The following is a 19931-nucleotide window of genomic DNA, read 5'->3' as shown; positions in this document are numbered from 1 at the left end:
AATCACTCAAACTAAAAATGTGGAAGTCACCTGAGTACTTTTTCTTTCTCACTCCCAACAATCAGTCAAGAATTTCTGAGCTGCTGTATAACTCAATGGTAGAGAGCTTACCTAGCATGCTCAAGGCCCTGGGTTCAATTCCCAACACTGAAAATAATAATAATTTCTGACCATTTTACTCCATAAATATTTTTCAATCACCCTTTCTCTATAATAGAGGCATAATTCAAAGGCTTTGTCTGGGTTTTTGCAACAAAAAAAGTTTTTCTCCACCTTATGGTCCAACATGTAAGAATCTTACAAGATGAAAAATTGTGCTCTATATGTGTAATATGAATTGTAATGCATTCTGCTGTCATATATAACAAATAAGAATAAAAAATATAAAAAGAAATAAAGGCCTTCAACTACAACATTAAAAAAAAGAAGAAGAATCTTACAAGCCTCTATAGCATTCGTCTAGGCTCATTCGTCAATCTCCATAGTGTCAAATTTTATGTTTCAGCAAAGAATAAATTTTCTATAGTTTCATCATACTATTTCTTGTTTCTGTGTTCTTGTTCATTCTGTCACCTCTGCCTAAAACAAATGCTTTTCTCTATATTCCTCCTAAAACTTAGTTATCATTAAAAGGAACTCAAGTACTATTTTCTGTATAAAGCTTTTTCTCAGCTTACCTTCCTGCCTTTATGGTTAGGTGCCCCTTTTCCATAATTTCATATTCCTTTCCTCATCTAACTTACTGTACTTCCCATTCAGTATTAAAGTATTTGTGTGTCTCTACCCTGCTCTCTTAGTGCAGTTCCATGCTATAGTCTGGCAAGTCACTGGTAACCAATAGATGTTGATTTAATGGTTGAATAAATGGAGAGGAAGCAAAAAAGGAAGAAGAGATAGAAGAGGAAAGATCACATTAATTTTACTATTCAGAATAAGAAGAACCAACCTATCATACCTCAAGCTTCTAACCTTCAGAAAAATTGCCAAATCCACCTAAATGCAACAAACCACCCCCTGGTGTTGTAACAGAAGAAAAGACCAAGAGAAAATATGAGAAAAGAAAAATAGAGATGTTATGTTCCCCCAAAAGATGTCTACATCCTAAAATCCTAATTCCAAGAATTCATTAATATGTTATTTAATATGATAAAAAGGACCCTGAAGGTGTGATTAAGTTAAAGATCTTGAGATAGTTTCCTAAATTATGCAGGTAGAAGGAACTAATGTTGTCTAATCGACCTTACAAAAGAAAAAAAGAAAGCCAAACATAGTGACACATGCCTGTAATCCCAGCAACTTGGGAGTCTAAGGCAGGAGAATCATAAGTCAAAGACAGCCTCAGTAACTAAGTGAGGCCTTAAGCAACTTAGTGAGACTGTGTCTCTAAATAAAAAACAAAAAGTCAAAAAGGGATAAGGATGTGGCTAAGTGGTTAAGCGCCCCTGGGTTCAATTCTGGGTACCAAAAAAAAAAAAAAAAAAAAATCCACAACTTCCTCAAAGTATGAGCTCATATTGCTACCCAGAATACACTAGAATTCACTGTTTTTAATAACTGTATTAAATACTCATGCACAGAACCAAACATAGAAAATACAATGACAGTTTAGATATAAAATGCAATTTAAAAACTAATTTGGGACTTAATTTTTAATAATTTTTTTAAATTTGATTTTTTTGTGGTATGGGGACAGTACCCAGGAACACTCTACCAGTAAGCTACATTCCCAGCCCTTTGAATTTTGAGACAAATCTCACTAAGTTGCAGAGGCTGACCTCAAATTTGACGTCAGCCTCCTGAGTAGCTGAGATTAAGGTCATGTACCACTGCACCTGGCAATTAAGTACTTTTTAATAAATGGAAATGAATAATAAAAATAATTATTTTAAAAACTGTTTTTAAGGAAGGTATTAGGAAGGACTTATGCTAAATGTAAAAGTGATTTTAAAAGGGATTTTATTTAATTAATTAATCAATTTTTTTTTTTGGTATTGAGGATTGAATCCAGGGGCACTCAACCACTGAGCCACATCCCCAGCATTTTTTTTGTATTTTACTTAAAGACAAGGTCTCACTGAGGGCCTTGATAAGTTGCTGAGGCTGCCTTCGAACTTGTGATACTCCTGTCTCAGCCTGCTGAGCTGCTGAGATTACAGGTGTGCACCATTACACCCAGCTTTAAAAGGGATGTTAATAAACATCCCAAAAGATGAAATATTTTCATTTATATGACATTTATATTTAAAAATAAGACCCATAGCAGGGAGTGGTGGTGCATGCCTATAATCCCAGAGGCTCAGGAAGCTGAGATAAAAGGATCATGAGTTCAAAGCCAGCCTCAGCAAAAGCAAATTGCTTAATGCAATTCAGTGAGATGCTATCTCTAAATAAAATACAAAATATGGCTGTGGATGTAGCTCAGTGATCAAGTGCCACTGAGGCCAATCCCCAGTACCAAAAATAAATAAATAAGACCCATATTTGTCATATTATCTGACTTCTTAAGTATGGAGGCCCTGCCTACCTTATTTGCTTATTTGTGTTATCTCTCCCTACTAACAAACAGTATAAACACAGAGGTCAAAATATCCAAAAAATGTGATTATTACCAATGCCTACATACATTTTACATCACATGGCCAGATTTTAAACAACTTACTTTCCTTTCTCCTTCAACCATTCTGGGTTCTTTTCGTCTTCTTTTAAGTCGCAAAATTCAGGAATATCAGTATTCATTGCTTTTCGTGCCTCAGCTTGTTTATGTAGCCACTGAAATGAAAAGGAAGTCTTGGAAAGGACACTGTCTTAGTCTATTTTGTGTTGCTATAACAAAACACCTGAGTCTGGGTACTTACAAAGAAAAGAGGTTCATTTTGCTCACAGTTTTGGAGGCTTTTAAGTCTAAGACTGAATGATCCCTACCTGGTCAGGTTCTGGTAAGAGCCTTCTGGCTACATTACAACATGGCGAATGGCATGTGGTGGGCACAAGTGTGAAGGGTGTGGTGAGAGGGAGAGTAAGAGAGAGAGAGCAGGGTGTGTAGGGGGGGTGGATCACATAAGGAAGCAGGAGACAGGAAACAGCCAGGCTCTCTGATTTTTTAATAATCCACTCTTCAAGACTAGCACTAATCATTTCCAAGGATGGTGTACTCATTACCCAGTTACCTTCTGCTAGGCCTCACCACTTAAAGATCTAACACCACTCAATATCTTTACTTTGGGACCAAGTTTCTAGCATATGAACCTTTGGGGAATGTTATAGTTTGGATCTTACATGTCCCCCAAAGCCATGTTTTAAAAGGCTTGGTTACAGCCAGGCGTGGTGGCATATGCTTGTAATCCCAGAGACTCAAGAGGCTGAGGCAGGAGGATCATAAGTTCAGAGCCAGCCTCAACAACTTAGTGAGGCCCTAAGCAACTTAGTGAGAACCTGTCTCAAAATAAAAAATAAAAAGGGCTGGGGAGGGCTGGGGTTGTGGCTCAGTGGTAGAGTGCTTGCCTAGCGAGTGTGAGGCACTGGGTTCCATCTGTGCTGATGGGTTTGATCCTCAGCACCACATTAAAATAAAGATACCATGTCCATCTACAACTAAAACACACACACATACATATATATGTATACGTGTTTGTGTGTATATATATATATATATATATATATATATATATATATAATTTTTTTTAAGGGCCAGGCTTATGACTCAGTGGATAAGTGCTCTTGGGTTCAATTCCTGGTACCTGCCGCCTAAAATTTTTTTAAAATAATAAACAAAAAGATTGCAGTACTATTGGGAGGAAGAAGAACCTTTAGGAGGTGGGGCCTAATGGAAGGAAGTTAGGTTATTGAGGGTATGACCTTCAAGGGGATACTGGGATCCCAGTCCCTTTATTCTATCTGTGCTTCCTAGTCAACATGAGGTAAATAGGTCTCCTCTGCCATGTGCTTCCATGTTCTGCCTTACCATAGGACCAAAAGAAACGGGGCCAATCAACAAAGGACTAAAACCTCCAAAACTGTGATCTAAAAATAAATCTTTCCTTCTTATAAGTTGGTTTCCTTTGGTATTTTTTCACAGTGACAGAAAGCTACTGAACATGGGGGACAAACTCTAATCAAACCATATCATATACAAAGATCTGATTTTTAAATTAACAGTTAACTTTAGATTTTTTCATCTTCTTTCAATGGATAGAAATATTATTTAGATTTAGAGATTGAATGCTTGTGTCTCACCCCAAATTCATATGTTGTAGCCCCAACCATCAGCGTGACAGTATTTGGAGATGGGACCTTTAAGAGGTAATTAAGTTTAGATAAAATCATGAAGGTAGAACCCCATCATGGGCTTAGTCTCCTTATAGGAAGAGAAAAGCCAGAGTGGTGGCACATGCCTGTAATCCCAGGTACTTGGGATGCTGAGGTAAGAGGATTGTAAATTCAAGGCCAGCCTTAATGAATTTAGCAAGATCCTGTCTCAAAATTTTAAAAAGGCTGAGGATATAGCTCAGTGGCAGAGCACCCTTGGGTTCAATCTTCAGCAGTACAAAAAAAAAAAAAAAAGTGATCAAGGGCTGGGGATGTGGCTCAAGTGGTAGCGCACTCGCCTGGCATGCGTGCGGCCCGGGTTCGATCTCAGCACCACATACAAACAAAGATGTTGTGTCCGCCGAGAACTAAAAAATAAATATTAAAAATTCTCTCTCTCTCTCTCTCTCTCTCTCTCTCTCTCTCTCTCTCTCTCTCTCTCTCTCCCTCTCCTCTCTCACTCTCTCTTTAAAAAAAAAAAAGTGATCAAAAAGCTCTTCTTCCCCACCATCATGTGAAGGTATATTAAGTAGGTAGTCATGTACAAGCTAGGATGAGGATCCACAACAAAAATCTGGCCATGCTTCCTTCCACTCTGATCTTAAAACCATAAGAAAGGAATGTTTGTTGATTAAGCCACTAAATTTGTGATATTTTGATTATAGCAGCCTGAACAGAAAATGCACTATTTGATGATGATTTTAAACTGTCAGTCTTTATACAAACCCAACCCCAAGTACTGGGGATTCAACTGAGGGCCTTGTATGTGCTAGGAAAGTGAACTACACCTCCATCCCTTCGACAGGATCTTACCAAGTTGCCCAGGCTGGCCTCCCAAGTAGCTAAGATCTTCAGTTTTTCCACAGTTTTTCTTTTTTGTTTTTTGGGGGTTTTTTTTGTTTGTTTGTTTTTGTTTTTGTTTTTGTTACCGGGGATTGAACCCAGAAGTGTTTTACCACTGAACTATATCCCCAGCCCTTTTTGTTTTTTATTTTTGCTAAATTGCTGAGGCCAACTTTGAACTTGTGATCCTCCTGCCTCAGCCTCCCAAGCTGCTGGGATTATAGTAGGCATGTGCCACTGTGCCTAGTCTGTACAACAACTTTTCAGCTGAGAGAGGATCAGTCTTGCTTTACAGTAAAACAATACACTTCTTAGTGATTATGTAATTAAAGATACAATACTTAAAGTCCAGGGCTCAGAAAGTTTAATGATAATTTTCAAATCTTTTTTTTTTCTAAAATACCTACTATTCCAAAGTTCACTGATATATTACTGAGGGCTGGGGATATAGTTCAGCTTGCTAGTGTGTACAAAGCTATGCGTTAGATCCCCAGCATCACACACACACACACACACACACACACACACACACACACACACACAAAAAGAAGAAAATGATGCATTGATAAAATAAATGATAAGTGCAATAGTTTCTCTCTTAGAATAAATAATAACAATACTTATTAAATCAATGTTCTCTCATCAGTATTTGGGAGTCAACAATAAACCTTCAAAATATACTTTCTCATAAGAAAATATTCATGAATATAGTCATGAAGTCTTTAGTATAATACTTAAAAATACAGAACTAATACAAGTTTTGACAGATGAAATGAAATTAAAGCATTTTAACTGGTATCACTGTAATAAAAGCAAGTGTATCTACCTCCTCTTCTTCTGCTACTTTTGATTCACGGAGTGCAGTTGGGAATACTCGAGGGGTGAAGTTGATTTTAATATTTCCAACAGATCGAGGTGCAGGAATACAGTCTTCCTTTAACTTCCCCAAAAATATATTTTCTAAATTTCTCCCTTCAAAAGCAATGGTAGAAATAAATCATTTATTTCTCACTTTCTAGTTAACAAATTGACTTTTAAGATGATTACACATCTAAGTTAATTCTGAAATCCTAAACAAATTAACCAAAAATATTTTCTTCAAAAAGAAATATAAAATAACGTGGCAAGGGCTGGTGTTGTGGCTCAGTGGTAAAGCACTTGCCTAGCATGTGTGAGGCCCTGAGCTCAATTCTCAGCACCACATATAAATAAATGAATAAAATGAAGGTCCATCAACAACTAAAAAATTATTTTAAAAAAATAACATTACAGCTAATCTATTCTTTAATCAATAACTCCATTACTCTTCTAGGATTCTTTTTATTGAACCACAATGTTCAATTTACATCATCTCTAAGAAAGGGCACTTAGACAACTCTACATCAACTCTAGAGGAAGCACCTATGCAAAGCCATCATTGTCAATACTACCTTAACTTTCTTACACTCTATGACAAAATCTCCTACACATTTCCTTGTAAGAGTGTAAGTTTTTCATCCATCAGAGAGAGGAAATGAGAAAAAGCAAAGAATACTAATGAAAAGCCAAACATTTTTATAAAGGTGATGTGCTGTAATGACTATTAAGTTCATATAAGAGAAATTGGAATATAAGCTATTTGAATAAAGAAAAGAAAAGGTAGCTTAAAAATAACAGCAACAACAATAAAAAGCAAACTATCAGTAAAGGACCAAAAATATGATACACAGGCTTAAAGGCAAATATTAAAACTGGTGGGAAAAAAAAGATTTGCAAGAAATAGGATAGGGCCAGGTAAAATGGTATGTGCCTGTAACGGTAGCGATTCAGGAGTCTAAGACTATAACAAATTTGAGGCTGGCCTCAGCAACCTAGTAAGACCTTGTCTCAAAATAAAACATAAAAAGGACTGGGGATGTGGCTCAGTGGTAGAGTGCCCCTAGGTGTTCTCTCTCTCTCCTCTCTCTCTCTCTCTCTCTCTCTCTCTCTCTCTCTCTCTCACACACAAAAAAAAATGGGAGTAATATCCTTGACAGAAAATAAATATAAACAAAGAAAGAAAGAGGAAAAAAAATTACTATTTAAAAAAACTTGAAAAAGGCCAGGTGCAATCCCAGCTATTTGGGAGACTGAGGTAGATGAATCACTTGAGCCCACGAGTTCCAGGCCAGACTGGGCAACACAGAGAGATCCATCCCATAAATAAATAGTTAAATAAAAAATTAGAAAAGACATTTCAAAGGAGGAGTGTAGGGAAAGAAAAGGCCTCTTGGACCTAGGAATGCCAGCCAGATGATGTGGAGACAGAAGTGAACATATCAGTCTGGACCTTGGTTCCTGTGGGTACAGAGTCATCTATCAGACTGAGATTGATCACTATAGCAAAAGAAAGTGTCACATTACAAATTTTTGGACCTCTTTATTATAAAGCTTGAACCTACCTGATGTCTAAGAATAGATATAATTAAATAAGAAAAATTTTATGGAAACAAATTTGAAAAGATGAAATGACCAATTTAGAAAACAAGTTACCAAAACTTGAAAAAAAATAGAAAATCTGAAAAACCCATAACTATTATAAAACTAAACTAGTTGTCAACTATTATAAAACTAAATATAACCAGCTGTGATGGCACACACCTGCAATCCCAGCTACTAGGGAGGCTGAGGTAGGAAGACTGTAAGTTAACTGTAAGCCTAGACAACTTATTGAGATCCTGTCTCAAAATAAAAAATAAAAAGGGGTGAGGATATAGCTCAGTGGTAGAGTCCCCTGGGTTCAATAAATAAATAAATAACCCACTCTGTGGCATTCTCTGATACCATCTCAAAACAAAAAGACTAGCTTGACCCTTTCAACCTAAAAACTCATTTATTTTAATTCTCAGAATTTAAGAAAACACTTTTAATGATTTCCTCTCCTATTTTTCTTTCCCTTTTCCTAATATTTCTATTATTTGATATTGGATGTCTTAGATGAATTTTCTAATTGTTTTATTTTTTCTATTTTAAATCTCTTTGTCATTCTGTTCTACTTTCTGAAAAATTTTCCAAATCTCTTGCTTCCTCAGTACTCTTTATTTTAGCATCATAGCCTACTGTTCAGTACTAGGGATTGAACCAGGGTCTTGTACATGCAAGGCAAGCACTCTACTACAAGCTACATCCCTGGCCTGTTCTTTCTAAATTTCAAGACAGTTTCACTAAGTTGCCCAGGTGTGTGCCTCGATCTTGGTGATCCTCCTGCCTCACCCATCCAAGAGTAGCCGGAATTACAGGCATGTGCTAATGTACCAGGCTGTACTCTGCTCTTTTAAACTGTATATTCATTCTTTCATTAGTTCCACCCTGTCTTAATTACTGTAGCTTGATGCTAAGTCTTCAAATCAGGTAGTTTAATCCACCCCCTTTTTTTTTCATTTCTTTTGCTAGGTCACTTGCATTCTCATAAAATTTTAAAATCAACTTGTAAATTTCTAAGGGATTTTTTTTAGTTGGGGGGGATACCAGGGATTGAACTCAGGGGCACTCGACCACTGAGCCACATCCCTAGCCTTATTTTATATTTTATTAATAATCTTCTACCTTCTCTAATAGCACCTCGCTAAATTGCTGAGGCTGGCTTTGAACTTGCAATTCTCCTGCCTCCACCCCCTGAGCCGCGGAATTATAGGCATGTGCCACTGCGCCTGGCCTCTAAGGGATTTCTACTGGAATTGCACTGAATTTATAGGTCAATTTAAAAAGAATTAGAGGGCTGGGTTTGTGGCTCAGTGGTAGAGTGCTCGTGCCTGGCACATGTGAAGAACTGGGTTCAATCCTAAGTATCACATAGAAATAAATAAAATAAAGGTATTGTGTAATTGTAATATCATCTACAACCAAGAATAAGAATAAGAATAAGAATAAGAATAAGAAGAAGAAGAAGAAGAAGAAGAAGAAGAAGAAGAAGAAGAGGAGGAGGAGGAGGAGGAAAAAGAGGAAGAAGAGGAAGAAGAAGAGGAGGAGGAAGAAGAAGAAGAGGAGGAGGAGGAGGAGGAGGAAGGAGAAGGAGAAGGAGAAGGAGAAGGAGAAGAAGAAGAAGAAGAAGAAGAAGAAGAAGAAGAAGAAGAAGAAGAAGAAAAAGAGAATTAAACCAGGCATGGTGGTACATGCCTGTAATTGTAGCACTTATAAGTTGAGGCAGGAGGATCTTAAGTTTGAGGCCAGCCTCAGCAACTTAGTGAGGCCCTAAGCAATTTAGCAAGACCCTATCTCAAAAAAAAAAAAAAAAAAAAAAAAAGGACTGGGGATATGGCTCAGTGGTAAAGTATCCCTGGGTTCAATCTCTAGATGAAAATCAATCAAAATCAGTCAGTCAATCAATCAATAAGAATTAGCACCTTAACAATATCAACTTTTCCAATTCATGAGCATGTTATACCTTTTCATTTATGTAGGCCTTTTAAACTATCTCTCAGCAATGACTCCATAACTTTCAGTGATGAGATCTTGAATTTCTCTTGTTAAATTTATTCATTAATATTTTATGTTTCTTAGGGCTACTACAAATGGATTCAAGTTTGATTTTCCAATTGTTTGCTGTTGATAAATAAAAATATCAAGTGACTTTCATAATGTTATAACCCAAAGCATTGCTAAATCTACTTATTAGTTCTAGTAGTTATTCTGTATCTTCCTTAGGGATGTCTACATTGAAAATCATCTCTGTTTCTCACCTTGTTTGTTTGTTTATTTATTTGGACAGAGGGGCTTAGCCACTGATCTAGCCTTTTTTAAAAAATTTTTTATTTTGACTGGGTTCTTGCTAGGTTGAGTAGGGCCTCACTAAGATGCTGAGGCTGCCTTTGAACCTGTTATCCTCATGCCTTAGCTTCCCAAGCCACTGGGATTCTAGGTTTGAATGTCCACACCCAACTTCACCTAATCTTTATGCTTTTTATTTCTTCTTCTTGTCTTAATACAATGGGAAAGACTTCAAGTATAATGTTAAATAGAAATAATGAAAATGGACATATTTGCTTTGTTCTTGGATCTATAGGGCAAAGTATTCAATAATTCAACAGTAAATATGATGTTTGCTTCGAAAATATGAAGTTTGTTGAGAAATTTTTCATAAATGAGTATTGGATTTTGTCAAATGTCTTTCTGTAATATTTAAATGATCACATTTTTTCCTTTATTCTATTAATGTGATGAATTACTCTGAATGATTTTCAAATGGTAAGCCAACTTTGCAGTCCTAAATAAATTCTATTTTCTATTGTAGGACTCAATTTGCTACTGTATTGTTGCAGATGTTCGAATTTATATTCATAAGGCTCATAGGTTTACAGTTTTCTTTTTCTGTAATGTCTCTGTTAGAATTTGATTTTAGAATTATATTGGCCTCAAAAGGGCGGGGGGAGAGTTGAGAAGTGTTCCTCTATCTTCTATTTTATGAAAGAGTTTTATGTAAAATTGGTATTATTTTATCTTCTTTCTGAATTCTTTTTTGTTTTTCAGACATTCTTTAAATGTCTGGTAGAATACGTTTTTTTAAATTTTCTTTTAAAGTTTTTTAGTTGTTTATAGACCTTTATTTTATTTATTTATATGTGGTGCTGAAAGCCAAAACCAGTGCCTCACACATGCCAGGCAAGTGCACTACTGCTGAGCCACAGCCCAGCCCAAATCCATTATTGATACCACTGGGATCTGGAGTTTTTTTCCCCAGAATTTTTTTTCCCATGCTGGGGAGAATCAAACTCAGGTCTTCAAACAGGCTAGGCAAATGTTATACCACTAAACTACAATGCCCCTGTGGAAAGATTTATAACAGCCAGTTCAGTTACTGTGTCTTTTCAAATTTGCTCTTTTCTCTGTGCCAATTAGGGTACACTTTATTTTTCAATAAATTAGTACATTTCATTTCAGTTGCCTAATTTGTTAACATAAACATTCTCACAGGATTCTGTGACCAAAATGATTATTAAGTGACTAATAGGTACATACTACAGTGATACAGAGGACAAAAAGATGCTTCACATTCTGGGAAGGACAGAGCAGGATGGCACAAGATGTTATCACACTACTCAGAACAGTGAACAATTTAATATTTATTTATTTTTTTTAGTTCTCGGCGGACACAACATCTTTTGTTGGTATGTGGTGCTGAGGATCGAACCCGGGCCGCACGCATGCCAGGCGAGCGTGCTACCGCTTGAGCCACATCCCCAGCCCCAACAATTTAAAACTTTAAAATTTATCATAGGTATGTAAAGCATAGTATATATAGGGTTCATATAGGATTCATTACTATCCTCAATTTCAGGAATCCACTGGGGATCCTGGAACATATCCCTCAAGGATAAAGGGAGACTTCTATAAATCTACAATAAAGTTCAATATTCTAAAATCAGATAAAGTCAAATTTAGCTTTCAATAAACAATTATAATCTTTTACCTATCTTTGAATGCATCAGGATCAAAGGCCAGAAGCAGCCCTTATTATATGCTGAAGACTAAGTTTGCTTATAGTACTCACTTTCCTCAGTCATGTTAGGAAAGAGTCTTTTAATGAAATTCCTAGTTCCTCATATTTAAAGGAACAAATGAATACTCCTTATGCTGCTTGGCCAGTTCAATTCTTTTGAGACCTAAATTAAGAACATTTTCAACAGCATCTGCATCTTTTTTTTTTTTAAAGGCACATAAGCAAAGAAGACACAGAATCCTTAGTCATTTTATTAGAAAAGCTCACTACTCCTTATAAAAAGAAATATATTTCTTATATATTAACATTTCATTTTAATCTTCATATTATAGTGCTTATTCTCAATATACAAAACAATGACCTAATACTGTGAACAGGTTAACCAAAATAATAATAATTATCATAATAAAATAGTGTCATATATACTTTACCAACAGTACCCACTTTTCCAAAAAATATTAATCATGTACCTTTTGTGGCAAGATTTTTAGATGTTGAATTTTTAATGAGATTTTTATGTCTTAATTTTTTTCTTTCTTCGTCAATTTTCTTTTCTTGTTGACATAATTTCTCTTCTTTCTGAATTCTTTTTCGTTCTTCAGCTTTTCTTTGACACTCTTTCCAGGCTTCCAATTCTTTAGTTGCTTTTTTTCGTTCATTTTCTTTCATATCTTCTATTTTCTTCCTCTCTTCTTCTTCAATCTGTAAAAATTACAATTACCAAATCCTTTAAGACACATAAAAAGTAACATTTCTTTAAATAAACTGATTATAATAGTTAATTATTCTTACCTCTACATTTTTGCCATTGCATCTATAGCAATAATAGTGAATAAAGAATAAAAATGGGAAAGACAAATGATTTAGTAGAATGCCCATTGATTTGTGGGTCATGGACACATGTTTTAGTCCTGGATCTAATACTATTCTGATCTGGGGCAATCACTTCCTCTAACCTCAGATTACTCATATAAAAAATGATTATTCTAAAAGTTAAATCATTTTCCCCAAAACCTACATATACCTACCGAAACATATACACAAACATTTGCCTTTCTACTTCTCCAAGTCTTACCTCATCGTAGGACTGAAGTTGTACCCGCCTTCACTTAAGAAAAGAGGGCAGAGAAGGGAAGGAAATAGGAAGGATAAACTAGAGAGTTTGTTTTTGGTGGATGGAAATGTTTGAAATCTTTATCCTGCTGCTAATTATGTTTACACTGTAGTTGTTTAACACTTTCACATGAAAAGCTGAACATTGGATGAATTTGAAAGCAATATCTTGTATAGCAATGTGGCAACATTTTTCACTTCTAAAAATGTCTTCACATGGACAAGAACAAATGTTAAATAGAGTAAATAGTTGGTGTATATAACTATCTGACTTTCATATGGTAAAGAAAATTTCTCACCTCCATCCTTTAGAGAAGTACTTTCTTCATTGATCAAAATGTCCTGTTACCCAATACAGTAGTCATCAGCCACACATGGATAATTAAACACTTTGTGGCTACTGTGACTGAGGAACTGAATTTTCAATTTTACTTTTGTGTGTGTGTGTGTAAAATATATAATGTATATTTGTAGTACTGTGGATTGAACCCAGGGGGCCTTTACCACTGTATTACATCTCTAGCCCTTTTTCGTTCTGAGATAGTGTGAGGATGGCCTTAGGCCTGAGCCTAAGCAACTACATTTTAAAAAACTCCAGTTTGAAACCTGCAAGTCTCACCAGGCACTCCTAAGGAGCCCTCCAGTATGGCCCTCAGGCACAAACAAGTCACTCCCCCACACCTCCATAAACTCAGAGTAAAGCCTCTGGCAGGCTGTCTTCACAGGATAAGGCGGAAAGGTGAAAAGATCAGTGTGGGGACCACCAGACCAGATGTTTTAACCCCAGGGTAAATAATGTCACTGAGAAATCCAGTGGTAGCTGATAAGGATTAAAAGGGGGGAGGGGTTAAAAGCCCCCAAATTGAGTGTAAGTAATAGAGCAAATGAACAGATATTCAGCCAGCCGATACTGATGCACACAAGCTGGAGAGCCTGATGAGGACCTGGACTGACATCCAATCACTTGTCATCCTTTGCCTGATCCTCTGTGTGGTTCTCACCATTCTCAAACTCTATAGCCACATCTTGACCCTGGTGAGAGCTGCAACTTCTCCCTATGACCCTCTCCTCAACCGGCCTTCAGGTCCACCGTGGGACAAGCCTGCCTTGGTTCCTGACCTGATCACCGAGGTCAGAGTGAGTGTGCATCTGCTTGACTTAAAGCCTAAGGCTTCTTTCGATCTGACACTTGAGCTAAACATGCAGAGGGAATGTCTGTCATGAGCCTGTCATGATTAAGTGTGTTTGTAGTGCTTAGAATTAATCTAGAATTGTTTGCTGTGAATTGATTATGTCCAATGCAGTGCCTCACATTAAGGATTATTGTTTTTCTTGATTAAGAACCTATAGAGTGGGCTGGTGTTGTGGCTCAGCGGTAGAGTGCTTGCCTACCATGTGCGAGGCCCTGGATTCGATCCTCAGCACCACAGAAAAATAAATAAATAAAATAAAAGTATCGGGCTGGGGATGTGGCTCAAGCGGTAGCGCGCTCGCCTGGCATGCGTGCGGCCCGGGTTCGATCCTCAGCACCACATACAAACAAAGATGTTGTGTCCGCCGAGAACTAAAAAATAAATATTAAAAAAAATAAATAAAAGTATTGTGTCCAACTACACAAAATAATGAATATTTAAAAAAAGAGAACCTATAGAGTGAAATTGTATTGAGTGATTTGAGTGAATAAAGCACTGAAAAGGGCAGAAGCACATGGACATTCTTTTTTTTTTTTTAAAGAGAGTGAGAGAGGAGAGAGAGAGAGAATTTTTAATATTTATTTTTTAGTTCTCAACGGACACATCTTTGTTGGTATGTGGTGCTGAGGATTGAACCCCGGCCGCACGCATGCCAGGCAAGCACGCTACCGCTTGAGCCACATCCCCAGCCCCACATGGACATTCTTTATGTCTCCCCCTTGACTGCATAAGTCACACCTTTTGCCCATCACAACAGATGGGGTCTCACAAAGTTTCTGAGACTGGTCTCAAACAAGTGATCCCCTGACTCAGTCTCCTGAGTTGCTGGAATTATAGGTTTCAGTATATATTGCTGGTTATATCAGCAATGAGGACCTGGACTGACATTCCATCACTTGCTGGTTATATCAGTAATATATATTTAAAGTAATTTACATTTAAATAATACATCTAGAGTGGTTCTAGGATATGGACATGGTGGATGAAGGCTCCTAAAGATTGTATTGCTTTAGGATGCAAATATTATAAGTAAGAAATCTGCACTGACAGGTGGTCAATAATATCTATTTGACTTCATACTGTCTTCTAGAAGACTAATTATTTTCCTACTGAACTATAAGACAGTAACTTTAAAGTAAATTTCATAGCATAATGAAGGAGTCCTAATTCTGTTGCTACGATTTGGATCTGGTTTGCTCCCCAACATTCACATGTTAGAGGCTTGATCCTCAGAGTGGTGATGTGGGAAGTGGTAAGGTGGGACCTTTAAGAACTATGGCCTAGAGGGAGATCCTTAGGTTACTAGTGTTGGGAAAAGTATAAACGGCAGCCGTACCCCAGAGAAAAAGCCCTAACATGGCGCCTAAGGACTTCTTCTTCCTACCTTCTTCTTCTCTGCAGTGGCGGGAAAAGTTCCCGCCCTTGTGAACTCTCCCACCGGCGCCAATTTCAAACCTCGCTGGCGGGGAACCTTAGCCCCAATGAGAGCTAATTCCTGGGCGCGGGAGCTGATATCTGGAAGAACTTGCCAATAAACGGGTGGCCTGCCATTTATCTAAGCCCTACCATCTCCCCTTTAGTTCTATATAAGCACACAGCTTTTTGCAATAAAATTGGAATTCTCCCGGCGAAGTGTCTTTGCGTGGGGAATTCTTTCAACTAGGGGCTCTGTCCTTGGAAGGGATTAAGATAATTCTTAAGAGCCCCTTTGGTTGGTTCTAAAGAGAGCATGTTGTTATAAAAACTGCCTGACTCCTGAATCCCTCTCTGGCTTCCTATTTTGGGATGTGATCTCTTGCTCACGAATGCTCTTGTCATGATGTTATCCACCAGAGGCTGAGCAGATGGGGCTTCCTGATCTTAGACTTTCCATCTCTAAAACTGTGAGCTAAATAAACCTCTTTTCTTTATAAAGTTACCCATCTTTAGTTGTTTTCTTACAGTAATGAAAAACAGACAAAATATATCCATATCCATGTAAGCCTTGAACTAAGCATAGAAAATAATAATTACTACATATTCCAAGTTCAGAGACTTGCCAGTGAACTTCCAACAAGATAGGTGAGGAAGAATCCATACATAGCAATGAACCAGTATTTATATACCTGGCAAAGGGGATAATGAACAGTCATTATTAGAGAGGAAGTCACAATCTAAAAGGACAAGATGATGATTTCACCCAATTTAATAATGTTTGTTTTTTATTCTCTCTGCCCCACGACAAGGAAAAAGGAAAAGCATATAAAGAGTTAGACATCCTTACCCCTCTTAATCAATATTGGCAGAGTGATTTTTTTTTAATTTTTAATTTCAGCTTAAAACAACACATCTTTATTATCTCATGGTTTGGGTGGATCTGGAATTGGGATCAGCTTATTTGGATCTCTACTTCAAGGTCTCTTAAGGGGCTGCAATCAAGGTGTCCACCAGAGCTGGAATCTGATATGAAGGCTCAGTGAGGAAAGATCTGCTTCCAATCTCATATACGTTTGTTGGCCGGATACAGCACCCTGCAGGCTGTTGGACTAAAGGCCGCCACTCTTTGCTGGCTGTCAGCCAGAAGTAAACTTCAGTTCCTAGCCATGAGGGCCTTTCCACAGGGCAGCTCACAATATTGCCTTTTGCTTCGTCAAAGGCAGCAAGGACAGCTCCACAAGTCAAACCTTTGTTTCAGACTTCAATCTTTATTTCCCCCACATTCAGTTAATCACTGTGCACACAGATCCTAACACTAATGTGATTGTCAAGTCTGTCTTCTCTCCATTCTAAGTCCTTAGATTCAGTACTCATCTTCGCTCTACTGGCTATTCTAAGGCGTCTCTCTGGCTTGGTACTATAGCCACAGAGATTCCACAACCAGCTCTCCAGAAGTGGGGAAAGCACTGATTTGCAGCATCTGCTTATTTCCATGGGGCAAATACCCGACCCTGGCTCATTTCAAGCTACTGTCACTGGGAACAGTGTTGGGAAGAGATGCTCAGTAGCTCATCATTATATAGTGTTTCCACTCTCCAGATACAGTAGATTTCTAAAAACTTCTCAGAAACTTAGATAATAGCAAAATGTAGTAAGTTAATTAGGAAATTAGAAACCTTTAAAATGTTTAATTTTAGTATGATTTAGTATTTAAAAATGGCTATAGTTAACAACCTACTCAGAAAATTCCTAGCTCCACACCACTGCCCTGGCCCTTGTCTTTACATTCAAGATGCTCTCCCAAAGCACAGTAGACATTTCAACACAAACAATACCATGTATCACTGTCCCTACTCTTGCTGGTAGTTTCTCATGGTACAAAATCTTTTATGTACATAAGACCCCTCATTCTCTACCAAACCTAGGGCTCCAATTGTATTTGGGGTGGAAATTAAATATGAATGATGACAATAACCAAGCCTAACACTGTGCTAAGCACTCAATATTACATGCATTATATTGTTTAATCTTTGCAACAATCATATGAGCTAGCTACTTTTTTTTTAAAGAGACGGATGAAATCCTTTTTTTTTTTTTTTTAAAGACTGAGTGAGAGGGGGAGAGAGAGAGAATTTTAATATTTATTTTTTAGTTCTCGGCAGACACAACATCTTTGTTTGTATGTGGTGCTGAGGATCGAACCCGGGCCGCACGCATGCCAGGCGAGTGCGCTACCGCTTGAGCCATATCCCCAGCCCTGAGCTAGCTACTTTTATTTTCCCCATTTTGCAAATGAGGAAAGTGAAGAGTGTTTAAGTGACCTGTAAAAGTTTATGTGGAGGGCTAGGGTTGTAGCTCAGTGGTAGAGCATTTGCCTAGCATGTGTGAGGCACTGGGTTTGTCCTCGGCACCACATAAAAATAAATAAATAAAATAAAGGTATTGTATCTATCTACAACTAAAAACATACTTAAAAAGTATGTGGAGAATACATAATAGAAATGGTCCAATAATAAAAGCCAGACTCTTGGGGCTGGAATTGTGGCTCAGCGGTAGAGCACCTGACTAGCACGGGTGGGACCTGGGTTCGATTCTCAGCACCACATAAAAGTAAAGGCATTGTGTTGTGTCCATCTACATCTAAAAAATAAATGTAAAAAAAAAAAAACAAAAAACCAAACCCAGACTCTTAGAATTACAATAGTCTCATCAACAATTTAACACTCCCTACATGTACTATGTTCTTCTATTCTTCCCATTGCATGTTTTATTCTCTATCTAGAATGGCACATGACTAGTGACCCCGCAGCACCATCACTTTACTCTCACCTACTCAAGAAGCTGCTACTCTAAGTACCTTGTTCAATGGCACTTAGAACTAGATGCTTCAGCTACTTTCTAAACTGGGAGGTAAGAGAAATTGAAAGACTCAAGAGCATACAGCCACCCCTGGGAGTCAAGTAACACTAGAAGCAGGGCTGACATGAGGCGGTAAGCATTTATTGGTAAAAATAAAACAAAAACCTAATTTTCTCCAAGTTCCAAGGCATGAAGAAAATAGCTAAGGTGTCTTAGGGTTGAAAGCAGTCAAAATATATTCCTATTAAAATGGAATGAAGTCTAGCTAACTATTCCTTGTTTGTTTTGTTGTTGTTGTTTTGGTTTTGGTTTTTGGTGTTTTATTTTGGGTGGGGGGTTTATTTTGTTTGCTATTTAGGATCCAGCTGTGCCTTTGTGCATACTAAATACACACTCTACTGTTGAGTTACACCCCCAGTCCCATAACTGTCCCTTCTTAAACTATCACTAAATTAGTTGGAAAGAAAGAGATAAAGGAGAGGGAAGGGAGGTGGATAGAGAGGAGGAAGAGGAGGAGGAGGGAAGAGGAAAAGGGGAGGGCAGGGAGGAGAAAGGAGGGAGGATTTGATGGAAGAAATGGAAGAAAGAAAAAGAACTCATTTTACTATCTAAAACTAAGAACTTACAGATAGCTCATTGCCAGGATCCTTGTGGCACTCAGAAGTCTAGAGAATTCTAGAGTACTATACCCCCCTACCCTGTTCCTCCCAAAGATTTCTTCATTCATTCTGGAACATCAATTTCCAGAAAACAAAGTGGAAATTGGAAAAATCAGGAGTGGAGATTTTGCTGGTCCAAAAGAAAGGAAAAGGAGAAGTCTTACAGACTACCAAATTGGGTAGTAGTCAATCAAAAGTCCCTTCCTGGGGCTGGAGATGTGGCTCAAGCGGTAGCGCGCTCGCCTGGCATGCGTGCGGCCCGGGTTCGATCCTCAGCACCACATACAAACAAAGATGTTGTGTCTGCCGATACTAAAAAATAAATATTAAAAAACTTCTCTCTCTCTCTCTCTCTCAAAAAAAAAAATTAAAAAAAAAAGTCCCTTCCTGACCCCTTCCCTTTGACCTCAAATATTCTTTCCAGCTACTGGTGAACATAGATGGAATTAAAAAAAATAGAGTTCTGTGGAGATGGGCTTCCAGCTCCTGACTGTCTTCCAGAGGAGCAATGTCAACATCAGAAGGTAGAATGTGACTCCAAAAGAGCACCACATCTGTTAAAGATAGGCACATCTGTGTCCTGGTTTTACTTGCTATGGGATCTGTTATTTCTTTTTTTTTTTTTTAATTTAATTTTTTTAGTTTTCGGCGGACACAACATCTTTGTATGTGGTGCTGAGGATCGAACCCGGGCCACACGCATGCCTGGTGAGCGCGCTACCACTTGAGCCACATCCCCAGCCCTGGGATCTGTTGTTTCTATAGAAGATGCTGGTAGTGGAGCGAAAGTCCTTGGTACTATGAATTTTCTTAGGCACATGAGGCTATTGTAGGGCCTTACACTTACTAATTAGAATTTGGGTTATCTGGTCTGTGGACCACCATTTTTTAGAAATCCAGGCTTCTGAAAGTCTTTTTAATCAAAGAAAGACATGTTTCTTCCCTTATATGCTAGACAGAAGGCATACTGGGTATGTTATGGCTTAGAAAAATAAGTTAACTGTCAGTACTATATGGATAGGAGAACAATTCAGGGAGGTACAGAACCTAGAAGGACACTGCCAACCGGCCTCCCTGTACTTCCAGGTT

General features: G+C 37.7%; 1 protein-coding gene across 2 annotated transcripts in view; it reads right to left on the bottom strand.

The window, feature by feature from the left end:
- The window catches only part of DNAAF4 (dynein axonemal assembly factor 4), a 62739-nt gene that overhangs the window by 15465 nt on the left and 27343 nt on the right, over positions 1–19931 (bottom strand). For both annotated transcript variants that reach the window (XM_081292755.1, XM_081292756.1), the window contains exons 4-6: positions 12073–12304; positions 5975–6120; positions 2660–2769 (exon numbers count right to left, since the gene is read on the bottom strand). In XM_081292755.1, the coding sequence (XP_081148881.1) occupies positions 2660–2769; positions 5975–6120; positions 12073–12304 (488 nt within the window). The remainder of the gene's footprint in view (positions 1–2659; positions 2770–5974; positions 6121–12072; positions 12305–19931) is intronic.

This window comes from Spermophilus citellus (genome assembly GCF_964194105.1).
Source record: "Spermophilus citellus genome assembly, chromosome: 4".
Classification (NCBI taxonomy): domain Eukaryota; kingdom Metazoa; phylum Chordata; class Mammalia; order Rodentia; family Sciuridae; genus Spermophilus; species Spermophilus citellus.
Note: the sequence above shows the minus strand (reverse complement) of the source record. Positions and strands in the feature narration are given on the sequence as shown.